Source organism: Chinchilla lanigera, unplaced genomic scaffold (genome assembly GCF_000276665.1).
Source record: "Chinchilla lanigera isolate Chin_1 unplaced genomic scaffold, ChiLan1.0 scaffold00008, whole genome shotgun sequence".
Classification (NCBI taxonomy): Eukaryota; Metazoa; Chordata; class Mammalia; order Rodentia; family Chinchillidae; genus Chinchilla; species Chinchilla lanigera.
Genome location: NW_004955409.1, coordinates 29,372,601 through 29,386,646, shown reverse-complemented (window position 1 = coordinate 29,386,646; position 14,046 = coordinate 29,372,601). Strand labels below are relative to the sequence as shown.

At 38.8% G+C, this 14,046-nt stretch overlaps 2 protein-coding genes across 2 annotated transcripts in view; both read right to left on the bottom strand.

Moving 5' to 3' along the window:
* Positions 1-13,075, bottom strand: part of Hectd1 (HECT domain containing E3 ubiquitin protein ligase 1) — a 97,052-nt gene extending 83,977 nt beyond the window's left edge. Inside the window, exon 1 of the mRNA XM_005376961.2 lies at positions 12,900-13,075. Within this exon, the coding sequence (XP_005377018.1) occupies positions 12,900-13,039 (140 nt within the window). The 5' untranslated portion in view covers positions 13,040-13,075. The remainder of the gene's footprint in view (positions 1-12,899) is intronic.
* A 732-nt stretch (positions 13,076-13,807) lies between these two features.
* Positions 13,808-14,046, bottom strand: part of LOC106147667 — a gene marked incomplete in the record, with an annotated part of 16,099 nt that continues 15,860 nt past the window's right edge. Inside the window, 1 exon segment of the mRNA XM_013510193.1 lies at positions 13,808-14,000. Within this exon segment, the coding sequence (XP_013365647.1) occupies positions 13,808-14,000 (193 nt within the window).

The following is a 14,046-nucleotide window of genomic DNA, read 5'->3' as shown; positions in this document are numbered from 1 at the left end:
TGCTTCTCTAAAAGAACTCTCTGAAGTGGCTCTTGAAACTCAAACACTCTGGCCAGTGATCTACCCTTAGAAAGCTGTCTCAGTTCTGTGTTTAAGACGTGTGCTCTGTGTTCATCTCCTCACAGAGCTATGTGAACAGATGGGAGTTAAGGTTATACATTTTTATGTAGCTGATTATTTAAAAAAAATTTTGGTTTCTTTTGCAACAGGGTCTTTTTTTTTTTTGTACAAGCATGTTGGAGACCACTTCAAATTTCCTATGTTCTGAATTAAAGTCGAGATGGAAAATCCTCCAATTGCCACAAAAGCACTGAAAAGTCTGCTTCCATTTCCAACACCCTATCTTTTTGAAGCAGGGTTTTCTGAAGTGACAGCAATGAAAATGAAGGTATGCCAGGTGTGGGGGCATGTGCCTGTAATCCAGCACTCTGGAAGCTGAGGCAGGAGGGTCGCCATGAGTTCCAGGCTAGCCTGGACTATATAAGTAAATTCAAGGCCAGCTTGCACTACATAGTAACATCCTGTCTCAAAAAACAAACAACAATAAAAGAGATTATGGAAGAGACTGGACATAAGCAACACACTCCAGGTGTCACTGTCTCTCACCACCCTCACATGGGACTGTTAACAGGAAAACATGTTCAGGGATCCCCCTGACCCTGCATTATGGTGAGCTGTATTTAATTATTTGTTACATATTACAAAGTAATAATAATAATACAAGGAAATGTCCAAAAACTGTAATGTGCTTGAATCACTGTAAAGTCATTACCCCATCCTATACCCAACCCCAAGTCTATGGAAAAATTGTCTTTCACAAAACTGATCCTTGGTGTCAAAAAGCTTGGAAACCACTAATTTTATATATAGTTACACTCACTCAAAATTTTAAACTTGCTAAATATTTACCCCTTAAATTTTAGTAGAAATTATTTGTACATTATAAAACCAGTACTATTAATACCAACTTATAGACCCAATGTTAGTTTAATTAGGAAACTTTAGATTACTCACTACAAATAAAACTCCTGGCAGACTAGTCAACCATATAAATGAGATGAAGAAAAATCTTCAGATGACTTCAAATGTAAGCACAACTTTCCAAAATACTATCTGCAATGACATCAGAATCTTTTCTCAAGAGAAGTTGTGAACATTAATCATGTCAACTTTAACAGATAAAGAAATGCCTAGGAAGCCAAGGTGGTGGTGGCACATGCCTGTAATCCCAGCATTCAGGAGGCTGAAGCAGGAGGATCGTTGCAAGTTCGAGGCCAGCCTGGCTACAAAGTGAGCTCAAATTCAGCCTGAACTGCACAGCGAGACCCTGTCTCAAAAAGACAAAAAAAGGGTCTGGGAATTTAGCTCAGCAGCACAGCGCCTACCCCACAAGCACAAGGTCATGAGTTCGATTCCTAGTACGGGGGGCGGGGGGAATGCCTAGCAAATTAATAAAGCACAGCCCTGGTATGACTGTGGATGGCTGACATGTAGGCCAGCAAACTGAGGGAAGATCCTCCTTGGATGTGGATGGTACCAACCAATGGGTGTATAGCTCAGACGGAATAAAAAGATAGAGGAAAATGTGCCCACTTCTACAGAAAGGCCATCTTTGCTATGGCCTCAGACTTTCATTGGCAACTCTACAGTGAAGGTTTCAGGCCTTGGCCTTGGACTTGATTCTTGGATCTCTCTTGTTTTGTGGCCTACAACTACTTGAGCTGAAGAGAAACTGGATCCTGTAGTTCTCCAGCATGCAGACAGCCACTGAGGATTCTTCCACCTCTAACCCTGCAGACAGCCACCATGGAATCTCCTGCCTCTGACTTCTTGGATGGCCATTTTGGACTTTTCTGCCTCTGATCCTGTAAGCCACCCTAACAATGTCCTTTCATAGTTGCACATACATTTTCTACTGACTATTCCTCTAAAGAACTTTAACTAATACAGAAGTGGAAATATCTTTTCTTGTTTGGATTTGAGCAGGGTCTTGCTATATAGCCTAGTATCTTAAAAAAAAAAAACCCGAAAATCGAAAAAGTAAAACCATGTTTACGAGGTTCTTAAGAGAAAGTTTCCCTGGGAATGCTAGTATTTTCTGTACTGTAACTACCATATGCCTTTTCCAGACATTAGTTACACTTGGACCATGATTTCAGAAGACTGGTAACATGAAGAAATTCAACTCTGTTGTTTTATTTAGGGGATGGTATCAGGAATCAAACTCAGGACCTCATGCTTGCCAGGCAGGCGCTGTGCCACTGAGCTAAACCCCTGGCCCCTAACTTTGTTTTTTAAAAACAAAGGACAAAAAAATAAATAAATAAAAACAAAAACAAAGGACATCCCAGGCATGGTGCTGCGTGCAGTAATCCCAGCACTCAGGAAGCTGTGACCAGAGGATCACCAAGAGTTCAAGGCCTGTCTGAGCTACAATGTAAAGCCAGGCCAGCCTGAACCACAAAGCAAGACCCCAACTCAAAAACAAACAAAAGACAGTACCTGTGGTAGAGGTATTTTACTGAATATAGTCTGTAAAGAAAGCACTTTAGAAAAGTAATCATTTTCACTTAAAAAATTACTAAATCTGGCTTATTAAAGATAATAAATGATGTATTTTTGGTTATTTTGTTTTGGTACTGGGAATCAAAGTTAGGATCTTGCACTTCCCAGGCAGGTGCTGCGCTACTAAGCTATATCACTGGCCAGTGATATATTTTGATCTATTTCATTTTTTACTTGATTTTTACCTCTGCTCCCAGCTTCAACTCTGTATTCCTGAGCTACAAATGACTACTCTTATAGTAGCTGACAATTATTGTTCTCTCCAACAAAAAGGAATAAGCTATGATAAGTAATGTAAAATTTGATTTGCCCCAATTAAAATACACACACACAAACTTGGCCACAACTCATTTAACACATGTCTACTTAATGCTTTTCACAGCAGTAGTGGGGATCAAGCTGGGGGCTTCTGAACTAAGCTAAATCCCAGTCTTTATTTTCTGAGAGACAGGGTCTCTCACTAAGATACTAGATTGCCCAGGCTGGGTTTGAGCTACATTCTTCCTGCCTCAGCCTCTACAACATGAGATTTCAGGTGTCCATCACCATGCCTTGCTTACTGGATGTCTTTTTGTGTCACGCTGTGCTTTGTATTGAGAACAGGACAAAAAAGACACAGTGCTAGTACGACACAGTGCTACACTTTCAAGAACTCAACAGTCTAACAACACAAATCAATTAAGTATACAAAATATATATACATACAATGTCCTATGTATACATTGGGGCTGGGGACCTAGCTCAGCGGCACAAACACCTGCCTGGCAAGTGTAAGGTCCTGAGTTCAATTCCCAGCACACACACACAAAAAAACTATTTCCTTATTATTTCTGTAAATTGTAATTGTATTTTCTCTAAAAACTAGAACAATATTTTTTTCATATATGTATTTTTTAAGTGGCAGATACTTTAATAATCTTAAGAAAAGTTCCCTGAAGTTTTTCACCCAGGTTAAAAACTCGGACAGACAACATTTCTCATTCTAGTACTTTCCTCTGCTGTGTATGCATTCACAGTTGCTGTTTATAGAAATTGATTTACTAACTTTACAGGATTTTATATATTTGATTTATTAATGAACATTCTCTAACCAAGGAAAGATCAGCTGGTAGGATTAATCAATGAAAGTAATTTAACTTGCCTATTACTCTGCCACTCTCTGGAAGAAAAAGGGGTCATATGGAAAAAAGCCAGTTCATCACCCAGAGTGGTGGCACACAATTGTAATCCCAACACTCAGAAGGCTGTTAAGGAGGATTACTGTGAGTTCAAGGCCAGCCTGAATTGCTAGTGAGACCCTGTCTCAAAAAAACGAAACAAAACATAAAAAGCAGGTTCATTAATGCAAAAGGGTAGGGAAGATACACACTGATACCATTACTATTTCTGCTAGAGAGAAGAATCCAACACTTATCCTTCTGCACATTCCCAGTTTCACAACTCCAGAAACATTTTAAGCATTTCAGGGATAGGAAGTGGGAAACAGGTCCAACATAAAAAATTTCTGGGGGCTGGGGATATAGCTCAGTGGCACAAGTGCCTGCCTGGCAAGCACAAAGTAGAGTTCAATTCCTGGTACCAAAAAAAAAAAAAAAAAAATTTTTTTCAGTTCATTCACTATATTGATATTAGCTATTTGTGTGCCAAGCAGAGAACTCAAAAGTATAATAAAATAGTCATGTTTACCTGTGAGATTGTAACAGAGTTAGAAGGCATTTAAATTTGACCCATTAAGATTTTGCAAAGGGCAACGGTAAAATCTAATCAATATTTTAAGAATTTAACTAACTGTAAAAAAAAAAAAATTAAAAAAAAAAAAAAAAAGAATTTAACTAACTGTGGTTATAGTTACCTTAGAGGTAGGACTGTCTGTTATGAAGCGATCTGAGGATACATACTTCCTCATACCAATCCTAGATATTACCTTTCTTTCTAATCTACTTCAGGAGATTTAATCTACTTTTAGAAAGAAAACAGAAGTTATCGAACTGAAATCCCTTCCACTTTTTACCATCAACTTTTACCACCTAACTTCACTTTCTGTTTGTTTCAATGGAGTATACACCTTTTTCTACCTAAAATCAACCTCTCCATCAGAGGATCAGGGCTTTACTGGTCAATGGGGGGGAGGGAGTGTTCTAACAAAATACTTCTGCATTACCTGAGCACATTAGCAATGCAAAATATCAGGCAACACACCAAACTAACAGACTAGGAATATGCATTTCAACAAGAGCCCCAGGTGATTCTCATTATGCATACTAAAGTGTGACTGGTCTAGACAACAACCAACCGTCTTCCAGCTTTTCAGTATCCTTACACTAGGGATTACTCATTTTCTCTCCTAGCTCTTTTTATTTTTTGAGACAGGGTCTCACTATAGCCCAGGTTGTCCTTAAACTTGTAGGGATCCTCCTGCCTCAGCCTCCGAAGTGCTGTGCTTACAGGCATGTGCCACCACAACTGGTTTTCCTAGCTCTCTGACAAAACAAAAGCCTCATTCTCCTTTTCCAACACAAAAAGTTTTCCACATGTCCACGTCTCAATCCACTCAAGTTTGCTCCTCACTGCCAATCCACTTGGCTCTCATTAACTGAGATCAATGACCTTGAAAAAATGTTGACGAAGTCCAAAGGACACCTTTCAGTCTTCCCTCACTTAACCTTTTTACTAGTGTTCATCACCTGCCCTTTTTCTTTTTGAATCACTCTCTTGTGACAACATGGGCACTAATGAAGAAAAAATGTTAGATAAAACTGTTGGTGCCTTAGAATAAATTGAAGCAGCAAAACTAAACTGTACTACTAGAAATTGTACTCTGCACTGCCAAAAACTGGCATTAAAAAAAAAAAAGCAGTTGCACCAAACGATAACCTTGATAAAGCAATAAAATTACTAATTTGGTAAAATCTAAACCCTGGAAATATACATCTTTGTAGTACTCTACTTAAGGAAATGAGAAGCAGAAAGCAGTTCCACATACCAGAAGTACAATGGTTGTGTTTAAGAAAAGCTTCTACACTTTTTGTTTCCTTTTCTTTTTTGAGACAGGGTTTTGTTATGTAGTCCAGGCTGGCCTTGAACTCCTCCTGCTTCAGCCTCCCTAGTGCTGGGATTACAGGCATGCCCCACCACACTTAGCCTCACTTGTTTATTTTGAGACAGGGTCTCACTATGTAGCACTAGCACAGCCCACCCTCCAACTTGCAGCGATCCTCCTTCATCAGCCTAAGCCTCCTGAGTGCCGTACCACCATACTGAGCTACTTCTATACCTGTTTCAGAGCCGCAGAAATACCTTTTTTCTTTTAATACCACTCTTCTTAAAAGAATATCAAACTGATTATCCAGACTCAGATATCTGGCAGCAACTTCTCAAAAATTAATCAAGCGTGCCTTTCACCTCAAGTAAAACAACGAAGTGTTGCTAATGATAGTATTAAAGCTTTGAGGCAAAAATTACAATTTTGCAAATTATATTTGCTACCACAAGCATGACACCATTCCAATTAGAAACTTTTCTGATGAAATCAGCAATCATATTAAATATAGCCAGGTGTGGTGGCTCACGCCTGTAATCCCAGTGCTTCGGAGGCTGAGGCAGGAGGATCGTTGCAAGTTTGAGACCAGCCTGAGCTACAAAGTGAGCTCAAAGCCAGCCTGAACTGCACAGCAAGATCCTGTTTCAAAAAGAAAAACAGTGGCTGGGTATTTAGCTCAGTGGCACAGCACCTGCCTGGCAAGCGTAACGTCATGAGTTTGATTCCCAGGACCGGAAAAAAAAAAGAAAGAAAGAAAAACAAAGCCAGTCATGGTGGCACACACCTGTAATCCCAGCACTCAGGGGGCTGAGGCAGGAGGATTATTCTGAGTTTGAGACCTGCCTGGGCTACAAAGCAGGTCAAGGCCAGGCTGAACTGCATAGTGATACCCTGTCTCAACAAAGACAAAAAAAAAAAAGTTTCTTTATACTGTGGAATGACATATGTCAACATTTGAAGCTGGGGCTATAGCTCAGTGGCACAAGCACCTGCCTGGCAAGTGCAAGGTCCTGAGTTCGACTCTTGATACAAAAAAAAAAGAATAAAAAAAAAGAAAAATAATTTTAAGTATCTAACCACACAAGTTTTTTTTTTTTTCTTTTTGAGACAGGGTCTTGCTATGCAGTTCAGGCTGGCCTCGAGCTCACTTTGTAGCCCAGGCTGGTCTCGAACTCGCGATGATCCTCCTGCCTCAGTCTCCCAAGTGCTGCGATTGCAGGTGTGTGCCACCAGGCCTGGCTCCAACACAAGTTTTTAACAAGTTAAATATGCACAAAATATTCATTCACAGTACAAGACACACTGACAGATTTTAATGTAACAGACCATGAAAAGTCCACTGATATATCACAATCTACATGTAACTAAATCTTAAGCAGCTACTATTTGTTGTGTCTTGGTATAGTATCAAAGAACAACACCTAACCAGGATAGTGGCACATGCCTATAAACCCAGCACTCAGGAGGTTGAGGCAAGAGGATTCCAAGTGTGAGTTTAAGGCTAACCTAGACTAACAGCAAGACCTGGTCTCAAAAACAAAAACAGAATATTCATTATTATGTGAAGTTATTATAATGCTCCAAATACATCTGTATAAGATTTTTATATAATTCAATCAAAACAACATAATGTAACAGACGGAATGCAGAAGCAAGTATGTGACTCAACTTCTACTAAAAAGCTCTGCAAAAATGTTAATGCCACACTTTTCCCAAATATTTTATTTGGAAAAATTTACTTTTTTATAAAACTAAGGGCCAGGCATGGTGGCACATACCTGTAATCCCAGCACTCAGAAGGCTGAGGCAGGAGAATTGTTGTGAGTTTGAGACCCGCTTGGGCTACAAAGTGAGCTCAAAGCCAGCCTGCATAGCAAGACCTTGTCTCAAAAAAAAAACCAAAAAACAACTATATTTATGGTCAGGCACAGCGATACATGCCTGTTATTCCAGCACCTGGGAGGCTGAGGCAGGAAGATTCCTGTGCTAGAGTGCAGCCTGGGCTACATACTGAGTTCTAGGCCAGCTGGAGCTACATTGAGACAGACTCTAAACCACCCCTCGCCATAAAACCCAAAACGACAACAAAAAACATAGCCTTTAGCCTTCTAGTTTTATCTCAGTGAGTGGCACCATCATCCACTGTAACCTGTGTTACCCATAATACCTTTTTCTACTTTTTTTTTCCTTTGGAAACAGGATCTCGTTATGCAGTTGAGGCTGTCCTTGAACTCAAGAAGGCCTCAAATTTGCAGCAATATTCCTGCCTCTCTTGACTTGCTGGGATTACAGTTATGCACCATCAAAACACAGCCCTTATTTTTTCTCATACCCAATCATTCTGCAAATCCTGGCCATGTAACTTTTAAACTGCTCAGGAATCTATTCCTTTCCCACAGACATACTATTATTTATTTATAATATTATTACAGCAGGGTGTGGTGGCGCACGGTTATAATCCCAGCACTTGGGAGGCTGAGGCAGGAGGATTACTGTGAGTTCGAGACCAGCCTGGGCTACAAAGTTAGCTCAAGGCCAGCCGAAACTGCATAGCAAGACTCTGTCTCAAAAAGACCAAAAAAAAAAGAAAAAAAAAATTATTACATATAATAAACACGTATTCTGATGTGAATGCAAAAGTACTCATTGGCTAATTACATTTACAGCTTATTACATTTTAGAGCTTAATGATACATCACAGATGAAAGCAAAAACTAATTTGAACCCATTTTACTTTCTGGCGCATTATCTTTAGTTCAGGCACTAATATGAAGAATTGCAGGAAGTTATATTCTTTGCCTAGGAGTGGTGGCTCACAGCTGTAATCCCAGCACCTGGAGACTGAGGCAGGATTCCCATGAGTTCAAGGGCTACATGAGTTCAAGGCCAGCCTGAACTATATAGTGAGATACTGTCTCCAAAGAAACAAAATACAAACAACAACAGAAGTTATATTCCTTAACTTAAAAATACACTTGTCAAAACTACAAAAAATGGAGAGGTGTGAAAAATACCAAGTTTAAGTAGAAAAAAAAACGACAAGTATTATGAGAAAAACACTGTTTTGGGCCATTCACGTATATTAGCTCATTTAGTTTTCATGAAAACCCCTGTAAGGGGACCAGAAGGTTAGCTCAGTGGCGCAGCGCCTGAGGTCCTAAATTCGACTCCCAATAACCGCCCTCCCCCCAAAAACCCTGCAAGGGTAAGGAAACAAGCTTGAACAGCTATCATATAACTATTCAGCAGTAAAGGCAGGCATCTGAACCCATGTCTAGCCTACTGCAAATGTGACTGTTTTCAATATACCATCTGTCTTTTTTTTTTTTTTGTCTTTTTTAGACAGGGTCTAGCTAACCATCTGTATTTTTTAACCAAGGAGATATATACTTAATACAAGCCACAAGGCAAAAATGAACACGGATAATATCGTAAACGTAAATTTTTAAAAATTATTACAGTAAAAGGCACACTATCCTTAATTCCTCTCAAAATACTTTCCCTGGCTCTAAATACATTTATACAATCATTCTTGCCACTTTGAAGTCATCTTTCTTGAGTGTCTTTATGAGGTATGACCAAAAATATGGTGAATGTTGCTACTGAATGCCATTCAATGGAAAGGCAGACTTCTAAAAACATTATAGGTGGGTCTTTATCTACCTTGTTGAATGGACCTGGCCCCATGCAACTAACTTCTGGTTCTTCCCCCAAAGTGAAAATGACCATGAAAGGTAAAAGTTTTGAACTGATTCAAGACATTAAGGCAGCCACCAGGGTGCACAACTAAAGACATTCACAAAAAAAGGACTTCCAAGGGGCTGGGGATTTAGCTCAGCGGCAAAGCGCCTGCCTGGAAAGCGCAAGGTCGTGAGTTCGGTTCTCGGTACCGGAGAAAAACAAAAAAAAAAAAAGGACTTCCAGAACTGCTTTGGAAAGTGGCAAGAACAATGGCGAAGTATTTTGAGGGTGATTAATAGCCATATGTTTTTTACTGTAATGAATGTTTTAAAATCTAAACACACTGTATTTTTTTTTTTAATCACATCTTATCTGAGTTTACAGGCACCATTTGCTGTATTAGACATAACCAAAGGGTATTTATTTTTTGAAATCAAATTTTTAATGTGGAAGATTCTCACCAATATTAGAAATACACACACTATATTATTGGTTTTCACTTGCCTTGTTGATTATTCAAAAGCGTTTTTTTTTTGTTTTTCTTCGGTACCGGGAACCGAACTCACGACCTTGCGCTTGCCAGGCAGGCACTTTGCCGCTGAGCTAAATCCCCAGCCCCTCAAAAGCGTTTTAAGACTGTCCAAAACCACTCACTATTTCAAGGAGTAGTATCCAAATAAAATTCAAAATTAGATAATAATGATGAGTAGCCCATTTCACTCAAAGTAGTTCTCACACACAATTTTCTCCTCTGTCACAAGAAACCCACTGAAATAAGATTACTTATTATCTTACAAGGAAGAGGGTAAGGCTCTCCCAGGTTAAGTAATACAAGCAAAGAACCTGAGCCCATATCTCTGATAATATAACCAATTCTTCCCATCTCACTAGGCTGTTTCTCTAATTTAAAGAAGGAACCAAGATAGTTTTTCGTTGTGATAATGAATGAAGAAAAAAACAACTAAGGTTTAAAAACAAAATTGTTACAAAATTTAATCATATCAAACTGGGCCTGGTGGCACAGGCTTGTAATGCTAGCACTCTGGGAGGCTGAGGTAGGAGGATTGTAAGTTTGAGACCAACTGAGACAACTAAGCAAGAGGCACTTAGTGAGTTTGAGAGATCCTGTCTCAAAATAAAAAATAAAAAATGGCCTGGAGATGTAGCTCAGTACAAAGAACCTATGTATTTTTGGGACATAACTGGTATGGTACATGAAACAAGGCTAACCATTCCAATTTGAAATACTAACGTACTTTCACACAGAGTACCATGTCTGACTTAACTTTAATATCATCTTTCTTAAAAATTACACTATACTAACTATGAATTAAACTTAGAAGGGAAAATGAAAAAAACAACCCAGCAGCTATGTCTGGATGGTATAATTTTTCAAAGGCAGGAATTTCACATCTGAAATTCTCCCTTTAAACTGTTTTAATACAGTAATACCTTTTTAAAATGCCATTACACACACCTCAACCATATGTGAGCAATATTAAATAGGAGATATGAAATGATAGTTGATTTGCATGGCAAGTATAACTTTTTACTGCCTTGCTGGGGATTAAACGCAGGACTGGTACATGCTAGGCATTCTCTCAACCAAAAAACTACATCCCTAGCCTCAATTTAAAAATACCAAAATAACTACCAAGATAATGAAGACTCTCTAATGAAACATGAACATTCAAAACTCGCATCTCTGTAAATCTTACTACAACAGGTGTCAAGAGGGCTAAATTATTCTTATGTACTCAAAGTGTCTGCTGATAACAAAAACTAGTTAAAAGAAATGGATCACTATGACTGGAAAATCTCATTTATAAAGATTTTTATTAAAATACCGTTTTACCCGGGCATGGTAGCCTATGCCTGTAATCCCAGCACTCCAGAGGCTGATGCAGGAGGTGTGAGTTTGAGGCCTGCCTCGGTTACAAGGTGAGCTCTAGGCCAGCTTGAATTACACAGTGAAACCCTGTCTCAAAAAGACAAAAGAAGTGGGCTGGGTATATAGCTCAGCAGCACAAGCGCCAGCCTGGCAAGTACAAGGTCCTGAGTTCAATTCCCAGTGCAAAAAAAATAAAGACCAAAAAAACAAAACAAGAAATTATCTTAATAAAATTTACAGGGGCTGGGGATTTAGCTCAGTGGCACAGCACTTGCCTGACAAGCACAAGGTCGTGAGTTCGATTCCTGGTACCAGGGGAAAAAAACAAAACAAAACTAAATAAATAAATAAATAAAGTTTACAACCAGCAATTATTTTAAAAATAAAAGCAAAAACAAAAATACTTTGTCAGGCCTGGGGATGAAGCTCAGTGGTAGAGCACCTGGACATCATGCTAGCATGCATGATGTCCCACAAAAAAAAAATTTAAAAATAAAGTGCCTTGTCAATTTAGTAAGTAATACAGTCTTTATTCCCATCTCAAAGACATTAAAACAGTTATCTTAAATTTTAGGTATCTCAAATATTTTCCACTAGTTACCTTAAAATGACAATAAAACAAATACAGAAATAAGAGTTTTCAATTACTTATTATTGGAATTCAGAACTGTATATATTAATTCAACAATAAAACCCAAGCATGTGCAGCACTCAGAAAAATGGTTACTCTGATTAGACTTAGCATCATGGCTTTAACAGCCTATCTACTAACGAGCCCTCTTTAACATTTTTGCACAAATTCTCAATTTTAACTTCTGAATAAAACTATTTAAACTCTCCAAAGCAAGAGAATGTTTCTACTAAAAAGTATTCTATGTTTAACATCCCACTTGTACTTTCACAAAATAAAATTTATAAACCAATGGTTTCCTTTAACAAAAGTACAGTAACATATGACTTAACATCAATTAAGAAACAGGCAATTCAAAACATGGGTTCATTATCACTTCTCTTCTTCCATAAGTCAGTTTTATGGTCTAGAAATAGCTTTAAAAAATATTTGTCTTCTCCCCAGTTTATGATATATTTTAAAAATGGATAACCCAAGCTGCAGGTATTAGTATTCCTAATTACCATTCATTCAAGGGAAAAGCAAATATATACATACACATATACATATATATGTGTGTGTATATATATGATAGTTAAGATAGTTCTACTACTAATTTCTTAGTTCAAGGGGCTGAGGATTTAGCTCAGTGGCACAGCGCCTGCCTGGCAAGCACAAGGTTGTGAGTTCGATTCACGGTACCAGAAAAAAAAAAAAACTTCTTAGTTCATTAAAAAGTTTGTACTAATATTGCTTGGACAGTTACATGCCTATATCTTATAATGTGAGTAATTTAAAGATAACAATACCCAATGTATTAACCACTGTTACCCTCCTATTATCTTGTTTTGAAATTTTTTTCTCTTTAAAATAAGAGATTAAATGAACCAGAAAAAAAATGTTATGTCCATAATCACAATCATCATTACTAGAGTTACTTCACTTAGTCTTTATTTCTTAGAAAAGTACGAATACAAAAGTGTAGAAAAATTTAGAAGCGTATGTTCTAAAATTCACTAGAGATATTTCTTCACAAACCAAAATCAGCAAATGGTTGAGAACAGATGTCACCACACCAACCCCAAAGGAAGATGACGAAGGAATGTACTTACGTTTCAAAACAACGATCCACGTTGTCAGACATCAAAAGCAGCATACATAGCTGTTCAAGGGCAATTAGTTGCATGTCCCTTTCATCTCCCTGTCCCATCTGCAGCCATTCCAGCAATGTATCTGGATCCACATCTGCCATGGTTTTTTAAAGGTCTCTGCTTAAATTTAAAAAGTGAAGGGGAAAAGTTCTTTAAATATTCTGGAGGGATTGACTTGAGTTTAACATTTTTCTCTTTCACATTTATTAGAACCAAACCTTCGCGATGCTCTCCTAGGAATTAAGAAACTCCTAAATATGTCTGAATAAAGAGCTGACTGCAATTTTCAACTTTCCCGAGTCCTTGGGTTGAACGTTCAGGTATACTAAATAAAAACCAGTTTTGCACAATAGTATAAGCTGATTAGGTTGCAGCTTAACTAGAAACCAGAGCTGTCTTTGTCAAAGACAGTCAAACAAGCTTTGGATCGCACTACTGCTATCACTAATGTCTGCCAAAAGGCAAAGAACACCTACCAAAGGTTCTTTTTTTTTTCCCCCCAACAAGCTTCTTCCTCTCTTCAGCCAAAACTGATCTTCAGATAAAGGTCAACCCAGTATTTCTTTCTCCTTTACCTCCAACTTGACAAATTCTGTAGACTTTTCGATTTACTTGCATGTTAAAGATACCCAAGTACAAACGATAATTACATACAAAATCTATTTATGAATAGAAAAAATTGTTTAGAAATTTTGCTAGCCTTGCCAACTGTTCTTAAAACTTTAAAAAAGAAATGTTCGAAGTGCAATGGACTAACAGGTTAAAATCAGAACTTAGGCCGATCTACGGCCTCTTCTTCATCCCCAGGGAATGGGGCAGTTAGTTAAAAAATAATAATAATAAGAGAAACAACCCCAGCAGTAAAATCATCACAAACGCTCCTCGTAAGCGCCCTGAGCAGAGGACACATTCGCGTCCCACGTAAGCCCGGTGCAGAAGCGGAGCCGAGCGGCGGGTGGCCCGGGGGAGCCAACGGCGGCCGCCAGAGGGGCTGACCCACCGTCCCGGGCCCCGCCGAGCCCGAGCCGGAGGGCGGGCACGAAACCCCGCCAAGTTCGCCACCTGCGCGGCCCGGAGGTGGGGGAGCCGTGGAGGACAAGACCCGAGC